The 21,488-nt window shown below is 40.3% G+C and overlaps 1 protein-coding gene across 2 annotated transcripts in view; it reads right to left on the reverse strand.

Annotated features, from left to right (window-relative positions):
* The window catches only part of NELL2 (neural EGFL like 2), a 106,691-nt gene that overhangs the window by 29,217 nt on the left and 55,986 nt on the right, over positions 1-21,488 (reverse strand). For both annotated transcript variants that reach the window (XM_081928963.1, XM_081928962.1), the window contains exons 13-14: positions 16,690-16,815; positions 2,452-2,574 (exon numbers count right to left, since the gene is read on the reverse strand). In XM_081928963.1, coding sequence (XP_081785089.1) covers positions 2,452-2,574; positions 16,690-16,815 — 249 coding nt within the window. The remainder of the gene's footprint in view (positions 1-2,451; positions 2,575-16,689; positions 16,816-21,488) is intronic.

A 21,488-nucleotide genomic window follows, 5' to 3' on the forward strand; every position in this document is an offset into this window, starting at 1 on the left:
GTGACTGGCCCAAGGTCACCCAGCAGCTGCATGTGGAGGAGCGGAGACGCGAACCCGGTTCCCCAGATTACGAGTCCACCGCTCCTAACCACTACACCACACTGGCTCTCAGTATTAGTAATAGTATTGTGGGAAAGGATCCCACAATACTATTGTAAAAAACAAAATAATAAGGAAACAATCTTATACCCACTTACCTGAGAGTAGACATGAACTGCAAATACCAAAAAATGAAAGCACTGTAAATATCTTAAATTAACACACTGTGAATGTTTTAAGTTAATGTGGTAGCTTTCAATTGTACTGAGTCCAAGGGCAAAAGTACTTTCCTAAGTGCCTGATTAAGAAGGATTTTGAGCCTCACTTGCTCATGTATTAGATACTGTAGCCTTCCAGCCCATCATGTTTTGATCCATGATCTTAAAAAGTCTAATGTGATGCTTGTCACATTGCCAGTGATAAATCTGATGGGCTTAATTACATCAGCCTGAGGTCTTCTTTGAACTTTGCAGGAGTGCTATGGTAGGCCCTTTTCCATGGATGCACAGCCTTCATTCAATGGTGTTTTGACATTTAAAGCCTCAAAAACATTGGGGGGTGGGGTCATTTGCTGCGATCTTCTCAAGAAAATTGACATCCTTCTAGAAGGGAGGGAGCCAGAGCCATACAAATGGCTCTGTCTATGTTTGGTGTGTGTTTTTAAATGTTGCATGAATGCTTATTCAGCTAACGACTGTCACTCCCTTGGCAGGAAGCAAAGGCCTTCAATTACAGACTTTGGAAGTTTCTAAAACTCAGCCGATAACCAAGTTTGCTTGCCTCTGTGACAGATGCCATACCTGAAGATAGGGGCTGAGCAACATAACTGATTTTGTGGGTGTGCTGATGGATAAAACTCTTTCTGCTATTCACATAGGAGGGGTCTAGAAATAACTAATAGCATTTAAGATTACAGTGGTACCTCGGGTTAAGTACTTAATTCATTCCGGAGGTCCGTACTTAACCTGAAACCGATCTTAACCTGAAGACCACTTTAGCTAATGGGGCCTCCTGCTGCTGCCGTACCGCCGGAGCACAATTTCTGTTCTCATCCTGAAGCAAAGTTCTTAACCTGAAGCAATATTTCTGGGTTAGCGGAGTCTGTAACCTGAAGCGTATGTAACCCGAGGTACCACTGTACATAAGTTTAATACCTTGCAACTCTTTAAAAATGGATCAATGTCTATTCACTCCCCATGCAGAAGTTCAAAGTATAAGGAGGGACTTCTGGAACAAAACTAAGGGTTTATTTAATTTCACCCTATGAGGGTTTATTTTTTCACAAAGGATGCATAAAACCTAGTTTAAGATACACACCCTTTCCCAAACCAAATCTCAGGTAGATTTTTCCCATTTAGAATGGCTATCTGTGTTCCTATCCAGCAACACTCACTCATCCAACAACTGTGTTGCCTTGAGTAGCTAACCCCACTCAAATAGCCCAAACCCCCAACTGCCCACAATGGCAGCTAACGCCCACCTAGCCTAACAAATAGTCCTCACTGAGAGTCAATTCCCTATCTGGCCATGAAACTGTAAGCTTCCAACTTTAACTCCCTGCCCACTGGCTGTTAGTCTCCCCAGCTCTCACTGGTTGCTGGATGAACAGGAGGCTGACCCAGAGCCTGTCCATCACAACCTCACCAACATTCTGAGATAGCTCAGATGGTGGAACACGAGTCTCTTAATCTCAGGGTTGTGGGTTCAAGCCCCACGTCGGGCAAAATATTCCTGCTTCGCAGGGGTTGGGCTAGATGATCCTCACAGTCCCTCCCAATTCCACAAATGCTATGATTACCGTATTTTTTGCTCTATAAGACTCACTTTTTCCCTCCTAAAAAGTAAGGGGAAATGTGTGTGCGTCTTATGGAGTGAATGCAGGCTGCACAGCTATCCCAGAAGCCAGAACAGCAAGAGGGATTGCTGCTTTCATTGCACAGCGATCCCTCTTGCTGTTCTGGCTTCTGAGATTCAGAATATTTTTCGTTTTCCTCCTCCAAAAACTAGGTGTATCTTGTGGTCTGGTGCGCCTTATAGAGCGAAAAATATGGTATATGAAATACAAACACCTATATGAAACACAAAGCAGATATTGACACAACATCCTGGCAGTGCATTTATCACTGAATGTTTTGCATCAATGCATATTCCCGGGAGTTGTAATTGCTCACAATTCTCCACTGCATTTGGTGGTAAACATGAAATCACTGCTTTGTCTGGTGTGAAACAGCATATTATTTATAAGTAGAGTGCATGCTAAAATGAATTGACTAGGTTTCTATTGGTTCTGCTTAAAGTCGTTGGGCCTGAATTATTCGTCTTCCAGGTACAAAGGCAGCTTTAGCATTTATCAGTGAAAAGGTAAAATCCAGCAAGACAATAAACAATTGCGGTTTTGTTCTGATACCTTACCTTTGCATACAGTGCCATTTCCAGTAAAACCTGGCTTGCAAACACAGTTATGTCCTCCCACGGTATTGAAGCAGAGTGCATTTTCATCACAGCTGTGTTGGTTTGTGAGACATTCATCGTGTTCTAGAAGGTGAAACAATGCTATTTAGAACAGCAACAACGACTCTATTTCTGATGCTAAGAAGCTGAAAGTTGTAGGAGTGGTTCATTCTTATTTACTCAAAAAGCTTTGTAAGAAATAAAATTGATATTTTGTTTCAAAGCTTGGGTGTTGAAACAGTGGGAATCCCAACACGTTTTTGGGAACTGACTGCTTTTTATGAAAGGGATGGCAATGTGCTGTTTTTATTTTAGTTACTGGTATGGTTTTAATAAATTTTATGTATGTATATAGTTTTATTTCTATCAACGTTTAATTGTTTTAAATGTTGTTTTTTCCCTAATTGTTTTTAGCAGTCCTTATTTGTATCTGTAAGCTGCCTTGAGTCCAATCAGGGGGAAAAGCAATGTATAATAATAATAATAATAATAACAATAACAATAATGTGGTATAACTCTCTTATGATCACTCAAAACAGAGTACACAGTCCAAAACCATTAAATCAGTGGGAGTTTTGCCATCATTGTCTCCACAAATCAATGTAATAAAAATAACAGAAGTACTCCACAATCTTAATAATTGTGCTTCCATTCTCACATACAATTCTAAAATGGCAGAAATAAATGTTTTGCTCCTTTGTGAAAAGATCGACATAATTTGAAGTTTCATACAGCAACTGATGCATAGAATTAAACCAGCATTTTATTTTATTTTTATTAAGAGTTTTACCATGCCTTTTCTTCAAAGAGTTTTCAATACAAGTCACCCATTTTACTCTCACAACAACCCTGTGAGGTTGATTAGGCCCAGAAAGAGGTGGGAGACCCAAAATCATTCAAGAAACTTTGTGGCTGAGCTGGGATTTGCACCTGAGCCTCCTCAGGTCCGAATTTGACCCTCTAACCATCACAGAACAATTGCTCAACAAACATTTCTCAGAATCTTGTCCATCAAAATGTCCAGAGTTCTATGCTCACTCTGCTTATTGCTACCGTACTTCCTTATTTCTGTCCCATTTAACAACAGAGATTGAAGTCAAGAACTCCTGAATTTAACACTAATTCTTCTGGAACCTTCCCCGGGTCTCGTGAACTATAGTCACTCATTTTCTAAGCTTATGGGAATAAAGCAGTAATTTTGTGGAGCTAGTCCTTTAAGCAAGGCTAACCAGTTTAGGACTGCACGCCCATCTGAACTTCAGGTTACTGCCTAGGTGCTAGCTAGACACCTTTTCTTTTTAGAAATATAATTTCAGATACCTGAGATACATCACATCAGCCTCTTTTGATGCTTTGGATTGGTAGGTTTCAAACTGTGTTTCAGGGAACCCTGGAGTTCCTCTGAAGCTTATCAGAGGTACTTGAAAGAAAAGATCAGTTATACAAGACAAACTTCATTAAAAGACAGCTTGCCTACTGCTATTGGTCTTTTCCTGCAGTGTGCTGCCACAAGGTACAGAGTTTGTACTAGGATATACACTGCAGGGCAAAATCGAAGTCCAATAAAGCCTCCGGCAACCACTTTTTGTGAACTATGGACCTGGAAATGTGCGCCCAAATTGTCTACAATCTGCAAGGATTATATGACAAATGTACCAGAGGCTCCTTGGCTGTTTGGTAGATATGAAAAGAATGATCTGAAGGATGCAAGTTTGAAACTGGCTTTGATTAATAGTTAAAACTGTATAACGTATGCAAATATCGCATCAATTTGCAGTATGGAAGTAGCACCTCTTTTTGGGTTGTGGTTCACAACTTCGTAGCACTGAGTGGCTCAGCTGAGAGGATTCCACCAACACATAACTTGAAATTATGTATGGGTTGTTTTTGCAAATCATGGTTTTGAGGCAATCCTAGTTACAGAGTTTGGGCTGATTTTGATATCACAGGAAACTACGGTTATAACCAACAAGAAAACGAAGCTAGAAATCTTACAGAGGAGGAGGCAGGGAAAGTAAGTTCTCACACAGTAAGTTCTCAGTGGTCCAAATAATAGTTCAGAAAATTAGAAAAGGTTGTCTGAAGTGGGTCATTGTGCAACTGCTTCATTTTCATCTGCCTCAGATCATAATGATATGGTCAGAACATTTGATCTTGCAAGCTTTTATTTAGTCTTTAGCAAACTATATTAAAGAACTTCTGTTTTTGATTTCTGAAGTACACAGTTTAATTACTTTCACCTCAGCATGTATAACTATATTACTATTCATAAAATTACCTAGCTACCTCAGTAATCTTGTTTCACTATATGACTTGGTGACCTCCAGCAACCATGAACTCCACAGGCTGCCTCTGTGCAGGAAAAAGAAGTGTTTATATAGGATCAAGCTATTAGGAAAGAAAGAGAAGTCACAACTTTGACAATGAGGGCTATGGACATTGGCTATGCTACAGAATTAAACAGATAGGCTTGGCTACTTTTTATCATCATCTTAAGGCTATTGAAATCTAGCTGGGTTCTCTTTTCATGTAATATATCCCATTCGGTGGACTAGTTGGTCTGGTGAAATTTTGTTACCTTTTCTTCCATTGCCATACTGTCTTGTGTAGATGTGCAAAGACATGGAGGAGCGCAGAATTGCAGGTGGTCTTTAATATATTTATTGCAAGGCAAAGGCCTTCAGCTAGAAATGGCAGCTTTGAAATTCAATCATATTTTAAGCTCAGCTGATTCAATTCTCAGCTGTTCTCTTCCACCCCTGGTGCCTGGGGAGCTGTAATCCTATAGCATTACTGGACCATGGCAACTCAGGAAAAGCCAAATCTATAAGCTTCTGCTCACAATGATCATAATCTTAAAAGGACCCCTTTGCCCAAATTTAGAGGTTATTCAAAGGGGCACCTTTGCCCATATGAACTTCCCTAACCTATAAGATTGTCTTCCCAGGCTCTGTTATCTAGTCTCCCTTTACATCAGACTTGTTTGGTGAGTATCAGACACAGAGCCTTTTTATAGATGCACTTCAATTATGGAATTTCCTGCCTGGAAAAAAACATTGTAAGTAAAGAAGTAAAACTGGAAATGAGACAGGGAGTGCAGGTGGTTCACTGGGGTGTCCAAGGTAAAAGGAAAAGGCTATTAATTTTGTTAAAGGCATTTTCATTCCTGTCACTCTGCATTGAAATGTTGTCCTCCATCTCCGCTACAAACCTCAGAAGAGGGGGGGGGGCTTGAATGAAAATGAGATGTGGTGGATTAAAGACTAATGACTCTCCTCCCCTACCTTTTACTGTACTTGTTTTTGTCTTTATGACTTGCTTAGGAGAGCAAATAGTGTGAGATTTAAGGTGACTTCCATTCAGCACTGGGCTGCCATGCCCCAACAACCATTCACTAGCTTAAATAACAACCCGAGAAGCCTTGATGGTTGTCTGGGACAAACAGGATGCATTTTACAGGGACAGGAGGGATCTTATCAATAAATGAGAAGATTGCAAAACTATTTGGCATATGCTTACTTATAAGTAAGTCCTACTTAGTTAAGTTACACTTGCTTCCTAAAGGTAAAGGTAAAGGTACCCCTGCCCGTACGGGCCAGTCTTGCCAGACTCTGGGGTTGTGCGCCCATCTCACTCAAGAGGCCAGGGGCCAGCGCTGTCCGGAGACACTTCCGGGTCACGTGGCCAGCGTGACATCGCTGCTCTGGCGAGCTAGAGCCGCACACGGAAACGCCGTTTACCTTCCCGCTGGTAAGCGGTCCCTATTTATCTACTTGCACCCGGAGGTGCTTTCGAACTGCTAGGTTGGCAGGCGCTGGGACCGAGCAGCGGGAGCGCACCCCGCCACAGGGATTCGAACCGCCGACCTTTCGATCAGCAAGTCCTAGGCGCTGAGGCTTTAACCCACAGCGCCACCTGTGTCCCCTACACTTGCTTCCTAGTGGGCTGCAATTCTAAACTTATTTATCTGGGAGGGAGGCTGACATCTTGCTTGGGAGTAGCAGCCATTGAATATTGCAGGGGCTTCCTTCTAAGCCAGCATTCACAGGATTATGCTGGAGTGGCCAAAGCCTATCCATGTTCTTCTTGGTAAGAATGCATAGGACTGTGTCTTGAAGCAATCAAAACTACTCACTTCCAGCTTTTACATTCTCCTTGCTGCCATGCATCTAACTGCCAAATGTGCATTAATTAAACAGGTAAAGCTTTTTTTTAGATAAGCAGACAGAGCTGGCCCTACCATTAGGCAAAGTGATTCCCTGCCTTGGATGCCTAAATAACTTGGCCAGCTTCCAGTACTATGTGCCTGGACAATTTACCAGGGCGATGGGTCGGGAATGCAAGTGTCTGCCTGCAGCTATCTATGTACCTTGTCCACATCCTTGAACTAACTGAAATTCTTCCAACGTAACTGGACAAAACATTACTTCCTTGTTATTGATTTGGGCTAAACACAGGGGCTGGGAACTAATGCACACATCTAGCTTGACCTTTAGTTACATGCATAGAAATAGAACTTGGACCTAAATTGTTTCCTATGAACTACAGCTTTTGAGAAGATCAAGTATGGTTTATTTGCTCCTAAGAAATAATATGTTTTTCAGTGATTCTCAGCCTTGGCATAAAAAGGGTTAGGCATTCACAGCTTTTAAAATGGAATTTTCCTCAAAATATACACCACCATCGAAGCAACCACTCTAACAGCTAAATAATGCAACAGAGAGGGGAAAGAGAGAAGACACACTTTTTTTTTTAATGCTGCAGTGCTCTGGGAAGGGAGCCCATCCATTTTTTACTATACTGCTGTAATGGAATTCTCAGGAGAAAGATGCTTTCTTAAAGATTTCAGGTTGAGTAGACAGTCAGATGCAATAGCTTTATTGCCACAAAAATAGCCAACATTGTTTTTCCAGGCCAAAATTATTGGGTGCACGGTGCTTTTACTAGTATATTAGTACAATATATCACGTTCCTAACAGAGTCACACTTAAGGTATTGCTTATTCAGGGATGGATGCGGACAACAAGCAAAGGGCTGATTTAAATTTCTGCCACATATAGGTATATTTCAATGCTTACATGAAGAAATAATTAGCTTTATCACTGAGTGATCATATGGATTCCTGAAGGCATTGTCTAAATTTAAAGCAAAGATCACATTTAAATTAAAGCTGCTTAAAACGTAATGCTTGTTGACAGCCTATTTGGATCACATAATGATATAGAGCACATAATAACGCTGCAGAGTTAATGAAGTGGTTGCGTTTCCATTAAATGTCTAATACAAACTGCACTCTGCATTTGCTTCGCGGCATGCACTTTGAATGATGCACCTAATGTGCTTTCCACATCGCTTCTGAGAAAGCTGTTCAGATGACCAAGAACATTATTTCCAAACAAAGATTGTATATATTGGTAAGATCTGATCCTAAAATTTACTGGACCAAGAGCTTAGCATACAGATATCCAATCTTGCACCCCCTGAACATATCTCGCCAACAAATGGCAGGCCAAATGGGGAGGCCAGGCAGGCCAAATTTGTCCTGTGAGACAGAGGTTACTCACCACTGCTTTAGGTAAACCCTTTTCCTGCTTCAAGCCTCCCTATGCCTCTAAAGCACATTTATTTTCTTTCTTTTTTCAGAACTAATCAGGAACTCTCAGTAAAGAGGCTCTTTGCTATTGCCTCTCTAAGGAACACAGGACTGTATCTCAATTTCAAAAGCATATTTTGGTGAATTCAAAAGGAACCCAGGGGCAATCAGATGTGGAAAGGGGAGTTCACCTTGGGGTCAGATAACCAGCCACTATTTTTGACAGGTGCAAAGGTTACCTTTACAAGCTAACTCCCTGTTGCTCAGCGTCTATAAACCTTGCCTGTGACTGTGAACTTAAGAACCACACTACTGGATCAAAGCAAAGGTCATTTATAGTCCAACATCTTGTTCTCACAGTGGATAACCAGATGCCAATGGGAGGCTTGCTAGCTAGACCTGAGTGCAACAGCACTTTCACCACTTGTGGTTCCCAGTAATTGCTCTTCAGAGGCATACTGCCTCCAACAGTGGAGATACAACATAGTCAGCAGGGCCAGAAGGCATTCATAGCCCTAAACACTGTAAATTGGCCTAATCTTTTAAAGCATGGATAGGCAAACTAAGGCCCGGGGGCCGAATCCAGTCCAATTGCTTTCTCAATCCAGCCCGTGGATGGTCCAGGAATCAGAGTGTTTTTACATGAGTAGAATGTGTCCTTTTATTTAAAATGTATCTCAGGGTTATTTGTGGGGCCTGCCTGGTGTTTTTACATGAGTAGAATGTGTCCTTTTATTTAAAATGCATCTCTGGGTTATTTGTGGGGCCTGCTTGGTGTTTTTACATGAGTAGAATGTGTCCTTTTATTTAAAATGCATCTCTGGGTTATTTGTGGGGCATAGGAATTTGTTCCCTTTTTTTCCAAAATATAGTCCGGCCCCACCACAAGGTCTGAGGGACAGTGGACAGGCCCCCTGCTGAAAAAGTTTGCTGACCCCTGTTTTAAAGCCATCCAAGTTAGCAGCTGTTGTTGCTGCTGCTGCAATTGTTATTATTACAATTTATTGCCTGCCCTTACTCTAAGGTCCTAGGACAGGTTACAACAATTAAAACACCATGTTAATATTAAAAACGGTTTAAAACAATTAAATTTTCAAAAACAAATAAGTGCACTACAGCTTGTGGGCCTGCATTCCATAGTTTATATTAACACGCACATGAAATGTTTTATTTTTATTTATTAAATTTGTATACAGCCCTATACCTGCAAGTCTCAGGGCGGTTACAACAAAAAATCATAATATAAAAACACAAAATACATAATAAAAACAAAAACAAAAACAACACAATAAACCCCACTCTCCCCAACACAGGGCATTGGATGTCAATCAGCCAAAGGCCTGGCTAAAGAGGAACATTTCTGCCTGTTTCCTAAAGGTGTATAATGAAGGCGCCAGGCGAACCTCCCTGGAGAGAACATTCCACAAACGGGGAGGTCTTTATTGCAATAAAGACGTTGAACCTAAAGTAATGCAACATTCTGGCATTTTTATAAAATGAATCTAATTTTATTCAAAAAGGAAGGCGGAAGTGTGAGAATATTTATTTTTCACATTTATCTAATTCCTTAGTCTCAGAATTATTGTCAGTCCAGTAACTGTATCAATTACATTGTTAATAGAGGAACAAGCTGCAGAGTATAACAGTGGGAACCTTTGGCAAGTACTCCTTTGAAAGTCGAGGATTGGTATCATTCCTTTTCAGTTTTCCATAAACATATGTGCAGATCAATATTTTGCTTGAGAAGAACTGCTTTAAGGAACTCATACTCATCTGTAACCAAGGCCTAAATACACAAAATGATATATTTGCTCTTCTTCATTGATTATTTTTACATTCCATTTTTCTTCCAAGGGAGCAGACAGAATGCTGTGCATGGCTTAGGTGACGAATCAGAAAAAAAATCACCCCTAAAACCAACCACTGGCTATTCAAGCAAGAAGTAAGAATAAAACCAGAATTAATTTGATTTCGCAGATATTATGCCATGCACTTTCTGTTACCTTCATAGATGTTTTAAAAGAGCATAAATCAAAAACATCAGCAGCATTAAGTGTGTTTTTCATTTTAGGTTTGCATTGCTTTGGAGAATCGGTATTTTAGGATTTAAAGTTTTTTACAAATTGATTCAGTGTCCATTACATTGACTTTGGCAAAGCAATACTGGCTTTGGTGGTCATTGAATTACACTTTTATAACAACACTTCAAAGAAATAAAACTGCAAGACATTTGCAATAATTTGCAGGTTTGGATTTGCATATATGTTCATTAATAGCAAGCAAGCTATTTCCACAAATTATTTCTAAATCAGGTTTACTGACTATCTCTCAGATAAATTTCAGGGCACAGAGGGTGGCACTTGGGGGGGGGGACTGTCGTCGCGCCACTCCTTGATGTGTAGAGTGCCGCAGGGTGCGATACTCTCCCCAATGCTTTTCAACATCTTTATGTGCCCCCTTGCCCAGCTTCTCTGGAGTTTTGGGTTGGGCTGCCATCAGTATGCTGATGACACCCAATTCTATCTGTTGATGGACGGCCATCCTGACTCGGCCCCAGACACACTGATCAGATGTTTGGAAGCTGTGGCCAGATGGTTACGTGGGAGCTGGTTGAAGTTAAGTCCTTCGAAGACAGAGATATGGGATTGGGGGGGCAACTCCCATCTCTTGCGGGGGGGGGGGCAATTAGTGCCAGCACTGTCCGTTAAGAGTTTGGGTGTAATCTTCGACATCTGTTAATAAGCTTTAGTTTCCATTCCCAGAATATTGTGCAAGTCTCCATTAATTATTGTGTAGGCCTCACTAGCAACCTGTAGCAAGACCTTTTGATACTATGAAGACCTGATGAGCCATGGATATCTGCAATCAATTTTCCAGAAAGCCAGTAGGCCCCTAAATCCTACGCTATCCCAATGTTTTTAATATGTAGGTAGATATAAGTAATTAAATAAATATGTATGTAACTGGCTAAATCAGATCCCAAATTAATTTTCCTGAAATTAATTCTTCTCAGTCCAGGTATTATTTAATATGACATTTTAACAAAATCACTGGCCAAAACAATAAGCAATATTTTATTAATAAACATACACATTGATTAAGCGATGAAAAGCATGAATAAAAATATGTATCTAAGAGGAAAGTCATTTTTCCAAGGAATCAATCCAATTAATTTGAGATCTACCTATCTATACAATGTCAGATGTTCTTAGCATTTATCTTCATTACTAAGCTGTGTGAGATTTTCTAAAACCCTGAAGATCAAAGGGGGAAAAGCATGTTGCAGCTGGTAGGTTCATTGCTCAGTGGACTGAAACAGAGCAAATGACACAATTACCTGCTGTAATTACTGTTACTGACAATATATTTTCCCCTGGTGATCACTTTATGAGACTCTGCTTCTTATCTTGTCAGTGCAATCCTAACCTCAACGTGCTTGTAATATCGTTATGCGGATACTGATTTCCTGAAATCCCATTAATTAAAGACCAATACTGATGAAAGCCGTGTAAATTCACTGCTTTTTAAACAAACAAATACCTATCATTTTAACATCAATTTGCAAGCTAATTAGCTATCATCTATTATCATCTGACATGTCATTGGGGTTATGAACACAAACAATACAAAGACTTTACATGTGAATGAATGGTAAAGACAAAAAAAAATTAGCTAAACAAATGTTTATGTATAAGAAAAAATCCTGTTTAAATATGATCTCTCCGTTGAGGTCAAACCATTGTTTATTGTCTCATCATGCTTTCTTAGCTTAGTGCTATTGAATTCAGACAAAATTCTATATATTTATACCAGGAATTGAGAATCTCTGGCCTTCAGATATTGTTGGACTACAACTCCCATCATTCCTGATTATTGGCTATGCTGACTAAGACTGATGTGAGTTGGAATCTAACAAAATCTAGAATGTACGTATGTTCAAAGTACTTTATACTGAATCCACACATGAACAAAAAATATTCTAAACAAATTTATCCTCAGAGAGCCAGTGTGTTGTGGGGGTTACAGTTTTTAACTAGGACTTGAGAGGCCAGGGTTCAAATTCCCCCCTCAGCCATGAAGTTTGCTGGATGACTTTTGGCCAGTCACATACCTTCCAACATCCGTTTGATCAATTGAGACACTCATAATTTTTTGGTCCTGAGCTCTCGTGGAGCCAGCTGATTTGTGCCAGAGCGTAAGACCAAAAACAAGTGTCTTTTGGTCCAGTAAAAGGTAAAGGGACCCCTGACCATTAGGTCGAGTCGTGACCGACTCTGGGGTTGTGATGCTCATCTCGCTTTATTGGCCGAGGGAGCTGGCGTACAGCTTCCAGGTCATGTGGCCAGCATGACTAAGCCACTTCTGGCAAACCAGAGCAGTGCATGGAAATGCTGTTTACCTTCCCGCCAGAGTGGTACCTATTTATCTACTTGCATTTTGATGTGCTTTCAAACTGCTAGGTTGGCAGGAGGAGGGACCAAGCAACAGGAGCTCACCCCGTTGCAGGGATTCGAACCGCCGACCTTCTGATCGACAAGTTCTAGGCTCTGTGGTTTAACCCACAGCGCCACCCATGTCCCTGCTCTGGTGCAAACCAGCTGATTCGTGCCAGAGCACTGGACCAAAAAAACCACCCAGGACATTCCAGGATGTCCCACTCAAAGTGGGATGGTTGAGGGGTATGTAGTTACTGATTTCCTCCAGCTTGCATATAGGGATGTAAGGATAAAAGGCTGGGTATTCAAACCCTGTACTCCACCTTGAGCTCCCCAGAGGAAAGGCAGGATGTAAAGTATAGTAAGTAAACAAATGGCCACAGATTTTATCTGCCTACAGCTCCACTGGGTTTCTCCTGCCTTCACAGCCTTAGACAGCAGCCCCAGAGCAATATCTATTCCAACTTTGTGCTATCTCTCATCTCAGTCCAGATGGACCTCCATTATACCTTCCTATTTTCTGATGATAGTGTCAGATTTCACGTTTTATGTGTTATGACACATTTCTACACAAAAGGGTACAGGTATCTGAGGGAAACTTTGGAGCATACTACAGCTTAAGTAGATCACAGTGACTTGTTTTTCTTGCATACATGTCCAAAAGCCCATCTGTTGTGACAGCTAGGAAGTACAAACTTCAGCAGCTCCACTAGTGTGGATATGTAGTCCCAGTCTTGCCACTATCCTGCCTTACTTGTAAACAGTAGGGACACACAAATGGGCTGCTGCTGATTAACAGGAATGTGTCACCATCATGATCATTGGATTACAATGCTTGAGATGACACACACACACCATTTTTAAATGAACATGAAACCATAATGAAATTAGTAAGGGGTTTTATAGCAGCAGAATGTGAAGTAGCATTTGAAGTGTCAGATGAGCACATTTGTCAGAAACTCAGAATAAATTACCAGGCAACTAGTGATCTTTGTTGGCATTTAAAACAGACATTAAGAGATGTCAGAGGTAATGAGGCCATATTGTTTAAACGCTGCATTGTTTAACATTAACTGTATGCGCAAACACACTCAGTATGAGTTTGAAGGGTCACTTTGCAATTTTATTCTAAAGGACAAAAAAATAAAAATAAAAATCCCACTTCTAACAAATGAAAGCAGTCTGTGTAACAATATCTTAACCAAAGAACTGAAGAACTTATCATACTTTTGTATGCAGCCCCACAACCAAGGGGCTCCCATGCAAAACAAACTAATTTTAAGAATCCGGGTGGCTGCTGAGTAAAAGTACTCATTCAAAAACACCAACCATAAGTTCAGCAGTTTGTGCTAAAGGCTCTCTCTCCACACAAACATACACACATATGTAAATTGTGAGGAATTATTACTCCCTTGCAGGTCAACAATACCATTTTTAAAGAATCCATTCAACAGTTACTAATCTAAACAATGTCTCAGTCCTGTATCTTAAAATTGTATCATTGCACTGGCCAAAGCGTATTATTCTTGCCCTTTTCCTTCCTGTTCTCCACAATTTATGCAAGTGCCCACATGGAAAATCTGCTTTTTAAAAAATTGTCTGCTTTGCTCAAAGCTCTACTCTCCCACTTATAATTATTTATTATTTGTCTCACTGGGGGACAGCTGGTTTCTACAGCTCTCACCTTCCCTATTGTGTGCAGATTTATAGGGTGTTCCTTCATTTGGCAAGTACCAGACAGAAGCCCTTAGAGACCTAAACTTGCATTAAAGCTGGCTGTGGCAGTGAACAAGACGGCATCTGGGTTCCAGAACAGCTTGATTAATAGGAATAGGGGCAAAGAGAGCAGGTGTGTTAACAAGACAAAGAAAGAAACAGGTCCCGTTATAATTGGATGCTATAAACAGCTGCTCCCAGCTGCATTTGGGCTTCGGAAGAAAAAATGAAATTAGGAAACATTGGTTTTTTTAAAAAAATAAAAGGATTGGGTTTCATAAAAAAAAAAATGGAAGTATGAAAAACCACCCTCTTTGCTTTCCATTAACAATGCTACTAGATTTAACAAAGATTCTATGTTCAGGATTTCACAAGTATAGCATGCTGACTTTTGCAGCTTTTCTGTAGCATAGCAACAAGCTTGAGACCAAGCTAAAAGGCCACCTCTGCAACTGTTCCTGTTCTCAACTATGAAGAACTGTGCATCTGGTTTGACATCATTCACTTTAATATGTTGATGAGGAAGAAGTATATTTATGTAACATTTTTGCAAATGCCACTTTGATGCATTCTGCAAAACATAAGGTCAAAGGCATTCGGCACTCTCAAATGGAACTGCTCTTCCTTTTCAGTAATCATTGTAAACACGGATCGTGGTTGTATTTGTAAATGCTCTCAGTCGTCATTAAGCAAATTGCAGCATAATAGCTGCTTAAAAACTTCTCTTATAATTTAATCTCTTCACAGCCATAACAATTTTATTGTTGTGTTACCAAGATTTATAGTTTATATGAAAATAACTTGCAGTTCGTAACCAAATTTATATTTCAGTTTGAGTTAAGGAACTTCTAATGAGTTCCAACAAACTAACATTTCAAGTGTTGTATTATTTTCATTTCAAGTCACTTATTCAATTCAGCTTATAATTGCTTCTAGGCAGTTTAAAGGAAACAAGTATAGGGTTCAATTTATTGATGGTTTGTGAAACCAGTAAATGAGTTATATATATTATTAGCTTTCCACAGATCAAGCAACATATAATTGTGATATCACAGAAACATATATCTATGCAATTAAAAGCAAGTATGCAAATAATTTACTAATTGATCTCATGATCTGCACAACTGCAGTCTATATGGAACACCACTGTGCCTCTCAGGGCAGACCTATAAAGGACTCGGAATGTTGGTATGAAATCATCACACATGCATGATATACAATCTGGTATAACCCAGATAAGGCTATAATATGCGCATATTCTAGGGCTGTGCACTGGATTTGTTACATCCCATACTAAACAGGGAGGGTGGGATCCAGGCTTCACCGGGGTTAGGTGGGAACAGCCTTGGATCACCCCACATCAGACTGCCTGGAGAAACCTGGGGCTGTCAGAAGGAGAGCCATCAGTTAGAAAAAGGAGAGGAAGACAGATTCTGTGTATTCTCTCACAGGGAAAGCAGACCCTAAGCAGGATTGAATCATCTGCTCACCAGTTGGGGAATGGACAACTCAATCATGCTGGTTGCAGGAATCTGCATTGCCATCATGTTTCCACAGAGAATGCACTGGGGAGGCAGCACACAGCAGCATTGACCCCTCTTACTTCCAGTGTGGACAGGGGAAGAGGAATGAGATGCTGTGTTTCCTTCTGGCTCCCCCCTCCCAATTAAAAACCTAATTAAACATTCGCCCTGCCGCCAAATTGATTTGGGGCTAGATTCACGGTAGCTGTCACTTAGGAAACTTTTTAAATTAACTAACTCACTTGCTTCCTTTCCAGTGCAGTCCTAACCCCCACTAAATGGGGTTAGGATAAACTGGAACTGACCCTCCACTAAGCTGCACTCTGTAGAGGACTCTACTGCACCCAACAAGGCAGGAAGCTACCACCAACCTACCTAGACTCCCTTGCACCCTTCACAAGGAGCTGCACTGGCATCCTCTGTCCCTTGCTCCCTTGTCAGAGGAGCCTACATGTATTGCCCCAGCCACCCAGAGCAGTGGAGGAAAGAGCTTGAGAAGCACACAAACAGGCAGATGGGCTCATAGCCACTCTGAGCCAGAGCTAAGAGGCACAATTTTTGCATTCCCCTGGGCAGGGCCCAACCTAGCCAACCCCAAGGTACACCCCTGGCTACCGGCTGTTCTCCTCAAAAAATGGTGTCTTGGGGCAAGGCAAGCACTGGTGACTTTGAATCTGTTGGATCTAAAGCCATTTGGGCTTTTCAGCTGTGCCAGCCTTGGGGTGTCGCAGCAAAACAAGAAGACGAAAGAGTTCCCACCTTCTGATGTGGCCAGGCCAAACGGCAGGATTTGTGATATGACGGCTATGACACCACTCCATTCCACCGCTTCCCATTCAGGAATTAAAAGTGCTGTTATCCATAAGCAAAGCAGCGTTTTCAAAACATTGGAAATATGGAGACTTTTCACTGACTAACTGCTGTCTCTTACCTGTACATGAGTAATCATCAATCCTGATGTAACCTGTTTTGCAGATGCACATGAATGATCCTGGTGTGTTTACACACATGGTATTTTCCCGACAGTAATGCCTTCCTTCAGCACATTCATCAGCATCTGTGGACAGAGCAATGAGGCCAATTGAGCAAGTACTGCTGGGGTTTCCTTTTGTTTACACAGACTAGAAAGCAGCTTGCACACTGGAGCGCTTGCCTCTGCCTTTTACATTACTCATAGGATCAGGCTGCAACAACTCAAATCACCAGTTGTGATGCATTGATTCATAGATGCAGCCAGCTTTACCTTTCGCAAAAGCTTAAAAAAATTGTTTTATAATCATGAATATAAGGGAGGAAAACACATCTAAATGCTTTCAGCTACTACTAACAGTGATAACAATGACATTTAATAAAACTATATTTATATTTATTGCTGTTTTAGTGTCATTTACATATAGGTGTCTGTGCACACACATTAGATTGGTAGACTTTAAAAAGTTTAATTGGCAGATTAATCAAGCAAAGCACCAGTTGATTAATCTGGAGGAAACAGAAATGAAAATTAAGCACATATTTACATGTTGAAACTATTGTATAGTTTCAATTAGAAGATAAAAACTAAAGCATCAAAGATGGTCTTCTAACACTACTTCATACTTCATAATGAAGAGTATTCATTAAGGCAAGATCCATTAAATTTCATGTGTAAATAGTGGTTGTCCACCCCCCACCCCCATACATACTCACTGTGGACTTTTGTTGTGTTCTACTCTTACAAGGGTCTCCTGTCTGAGGCTCTTATGCCAGGGGTTGGAACCTTATTCTGCCTAAGTGGCACATTCCGGGATGGGCAACCTTCTAGGGGTCACATGGTCTCCCAGGACCAGAAGAGGTATGAAGAGGGTGGAGCAGAGACAGATGCATCAACAGAATCACAGATTGCCTTGGGAGAACCCAGAGGAAGATGAGGCGGCTTAGGCCTTCCCTGTGGGAAGGCAGGGACCTTCAGTCCTCACAACTGCCTCATTGGGGCAAGACATATCAGGAAGAGTTGCTATGCCCACTAGGCCTGACCTCTTGAGCTCTTTGCTTCTTTGAATAAAGAGTTGTGCTGTCATGTGAGTTATTACTGATCTGCTCCTGTCCTTTGTCCCTGATAGCTACAAACACACACACACACACACACCTCCATACTCCATCTTGGCAAGCAAGATACATTATCACAGTTCAAGGACACATACTGGCTAGATAAAAGCATTCAACGAGGAAAGTACAAAGCAGCAAAAGAAAACCTGCTTGCTGAGTGATTTCATCCATTCACATGATATCAAGCATCCTTTCTGTTCTAGTGGCTGCAACACACAGGGCACTAATGGTTATTGTTCTCTGGGACTGTCTCTGATCACTTGAAGATACCTCAATATAAGCGTACAGTGGTACCTCGGGTTACATACGCTTCAGGTTACATACACTTCAGGTTACAGACTTTGCTAACCCAGAAATATTGCTTCAGGTTAAGAACTTTGCTTCAGGATAAGAACAGAAATCACGCTCTGGCGGCGTGGCAGCAGCAGGAGGCCCCATTAGCTAAAGTGGTGCTTCAGGTTAAGAACAGTTTCAGGTTAAGAACGGACCTCCGGAACAAATTAAATACATAACCAGAGGTACCACTGTAAACTGATACATATCTTGCCACTTCTTGCTTCATATCTTCAGCAGCTGACCTTTCCAAAATGCCAAGCTTTGAAGAAATACATGCTCAGTGAGACAGCCATGGTTATTTTGAACTGTGTCTATGTCCCAGGAGGCTGCTCCCCTCTCAACTAGGTGTAGAATAGGAACACAGGGCTGGGATTTTGGAAACTGAACTCTGCTGTAGCAAACTGTGCACCAGCTTTCAGACTGTGCAGGCATCTATTAGAACCCCTGGCATCACCAACCGTATCAAGATGCAAGAATCTTTAAATCAATCAGGAATCACAAACTAATATTGAGTGTGAGCTCCTTAGAAATGCATTTTGTGAAGTAGTACAATTCCCCACCCAGCCTTTAAAATAAAATAAAATCCAGCCATCTATTTATTTCAGCTAGTAAATAAAACCTGACCTAATTTTGGGAGATATGGGTAGAAATTTACCACCGGTTGAATGTCCTCATTAAATTTTAAAAGATAACTCTGCACAGCAGTCAGCTGAAAATGATGTTTATTCTGTCAGAAATATGTACTCAGAATCACCATAAACCTTTAAAAAGACATCAGTAAAACAATCACCTCCCATTATAAAGGACAAATTTGTCAGGACATACATAGAACAAATGGGGTTTCAAACAGCATAGAGATTGCCTTCCGGGGTGACACCTCGGCGCCCTAGAGTTGGTGCACCTGATGCCTACTGAAATTAATGGCTCAATTCCCATGCAGTGGAGTTTCTATCTATTTTATTTTTAATTAAGACATAACATTGTGAATATCTAAAACAAGCTACTATAGCAACAGTTCTGAAAATGTTTTTTCCCCCTTTGTACAAATTAACAATTGCTTGATGGCATTGTACGTAATGGGATTTAGATTCACCTTCTTATGATCTGTAGTATGAGAAAGCAAGAGATTGTGCCAGATTACAAGTAGCTGTTAAAAAATGGAAGGGGCAAATTTATTCACAGCACCTAATTAGCCAAGGAGGCAGGTGAATACAGATGTTGCCTTAGAAGATATGACAGCTAACAGCAAGAAAAACAGAAGTGGGCATTTAATAACAAGGAGCTCTCAACAAGGTAATCAGAAGTAGGGATGCAGTAGAAATTTGGTTCAATTTATATTTAATTGATCAGAAACATAGCTATCCTTTGACATTCACAGTTCTCCAATTTTTGAAACGAAATACCCCAGCCAAAGAAATTGTACAAAAGTACATAGGTCAGGGGAAAGTTTCCACAAAAATGGATAATTAGTGAAAATAACATAGAACAATGCACACTATTAGGAGAAATGGCTTGCAAAAATGTTTATAATATGTAATATATATAATACGTAAGACTGCATATTGAAATGTGTATTAGCAGAAATGTACATTAAAATAATGAACAGAAAATACTGAACAGAAAGCAATGTGACAATATACACTGAAATTATAAGGAACTGGGGGAAACCAAAATTGCCCAATTTGTCCATTCTATTCAGAAACTAGAGCTAAGGAAAGTTAGGGTACTAAATATAACTTATTATACCAACTTCAAATCATCCAGATTTACTGGGAGAAATTCCAACTTAAATAAATAAATAAGACATGCTCCTATGCAAATATCCTTAGGATCATGTGCTGATTTTTTGAGATTTCGTGATGCAATCCTTTTAAAAACGCCAACAAGAATTTCAAAACCATAAATAAATTATCAACTCTACAGGTGATACAAGTCTTGCCAGTGTTTTCATTGGAATGTTTGATTTACCTCTCATCTCTCAAACACAGCATCTTTAGAAAATGCTTCATTAGTGGAAAAATAGGTTTACCATTTGCCTTCATGGCTGGCATCAAGCACATTCCTTCTATTATTATTAACTATCTCAACAGCCACAAACAATTATAACTGCATAATATAGACCACAAACAGTGCAGCCCTATGTATCTCTACTCAGAAGTGAACTTCAGCTTTACAGTGCAGAAAGCATTTTGACAGTGACTACAACTGCAGCCTCTGGGTATCCAGATGTTGCAGAACAGATGTTGCAGATCCAGATGTTGCAGAACAGCAGCTTCCATCAGTGCCAACAAACATGGCCAATGACCACGGATTAAGGGTGTTCAACAACATGGGGGGGGGGCAAAGGTTTTCTGCAACTGCCACAAAATAACCCAACCTATTCCAGGATTGCAACGATAAAAGCCAATAATTATTTTATTTGTCCTGAAAAGTAAAACCAATTATTTTGTTCATGCTTAGCTACATTTTAATACAGATCTTGCAAATAAAGCTTTCAAATGCAATTATTTTCCAGCTTCACCTGACAAAGTAATTGCTTACAGACTTGTAATTAATGGAGAAGGAAATATTTAGTTACATGCTGTTCTACTTCAGCATGCCCTGCCAGGAGGAAATGGTGGTGGGAAAGGAAGATAATGGATATCTCTCATAACTGCAATGCCTTGGCATTTTTCTATTTCAGACTATTCAGGTGGCCAAACATAGCAATAATGTTTCTCCATATGATAGCCAAGTATGTGAGAGGTGGTTCGTACAAGCACCTACACAACCACGATATTCAGTACTTGCTGACTCACAGCTGAACTCATTCCATCAGAAGGCATCAGGCAATAACTGGAATGCCTTAGAATGTGCGTCATCTGGCCTTGATCACAAACTGGCCTGAAACTTTGAAAAAAACGTAAAAGCAAAAATTTGCTTTATAGCATATCAGCCTATAGTTGGCCAATGAGAACCGCCATCTCCCCCCCCACCTTTATGGAAACAATGCTACATCTTTTAGATGGGATGTTTGTTATTAAAATGATGCTTACCACAAGATATTTAAATCTATCTCCTGCTGCTTACTTTATACAACTTTTAAGGTAACATAAATATACCTGCGGATTAATTAAGAGGTGTAACAACTCAGGAGGTGTATTAAAACGACACGATATTTGAATTTTAGCTTATCTGAGTGAGATGTGAATGGGAAAAAGCACATACTGTAGTAATATATTAATTTCCAAATCAAGAATTCAGTTGTATTAACATATTACTTTGACACAGATCAGATTATTATTATTTTTAGGAAAGGGAGAACCTTAA

The sequence above is a fragment of the Podarcis melisellensis genome (assembly GCF_964234715.1).
Source record: "Podarcis melisellensis genome assembly, chromosome: 10".
Classification (NCBI taxonomy): Eukaryota; Metazoa; Chordata; class Lepidosauria; order Squamata; family Lacertidae; genus Podarcis; species Podarcis melisellensis.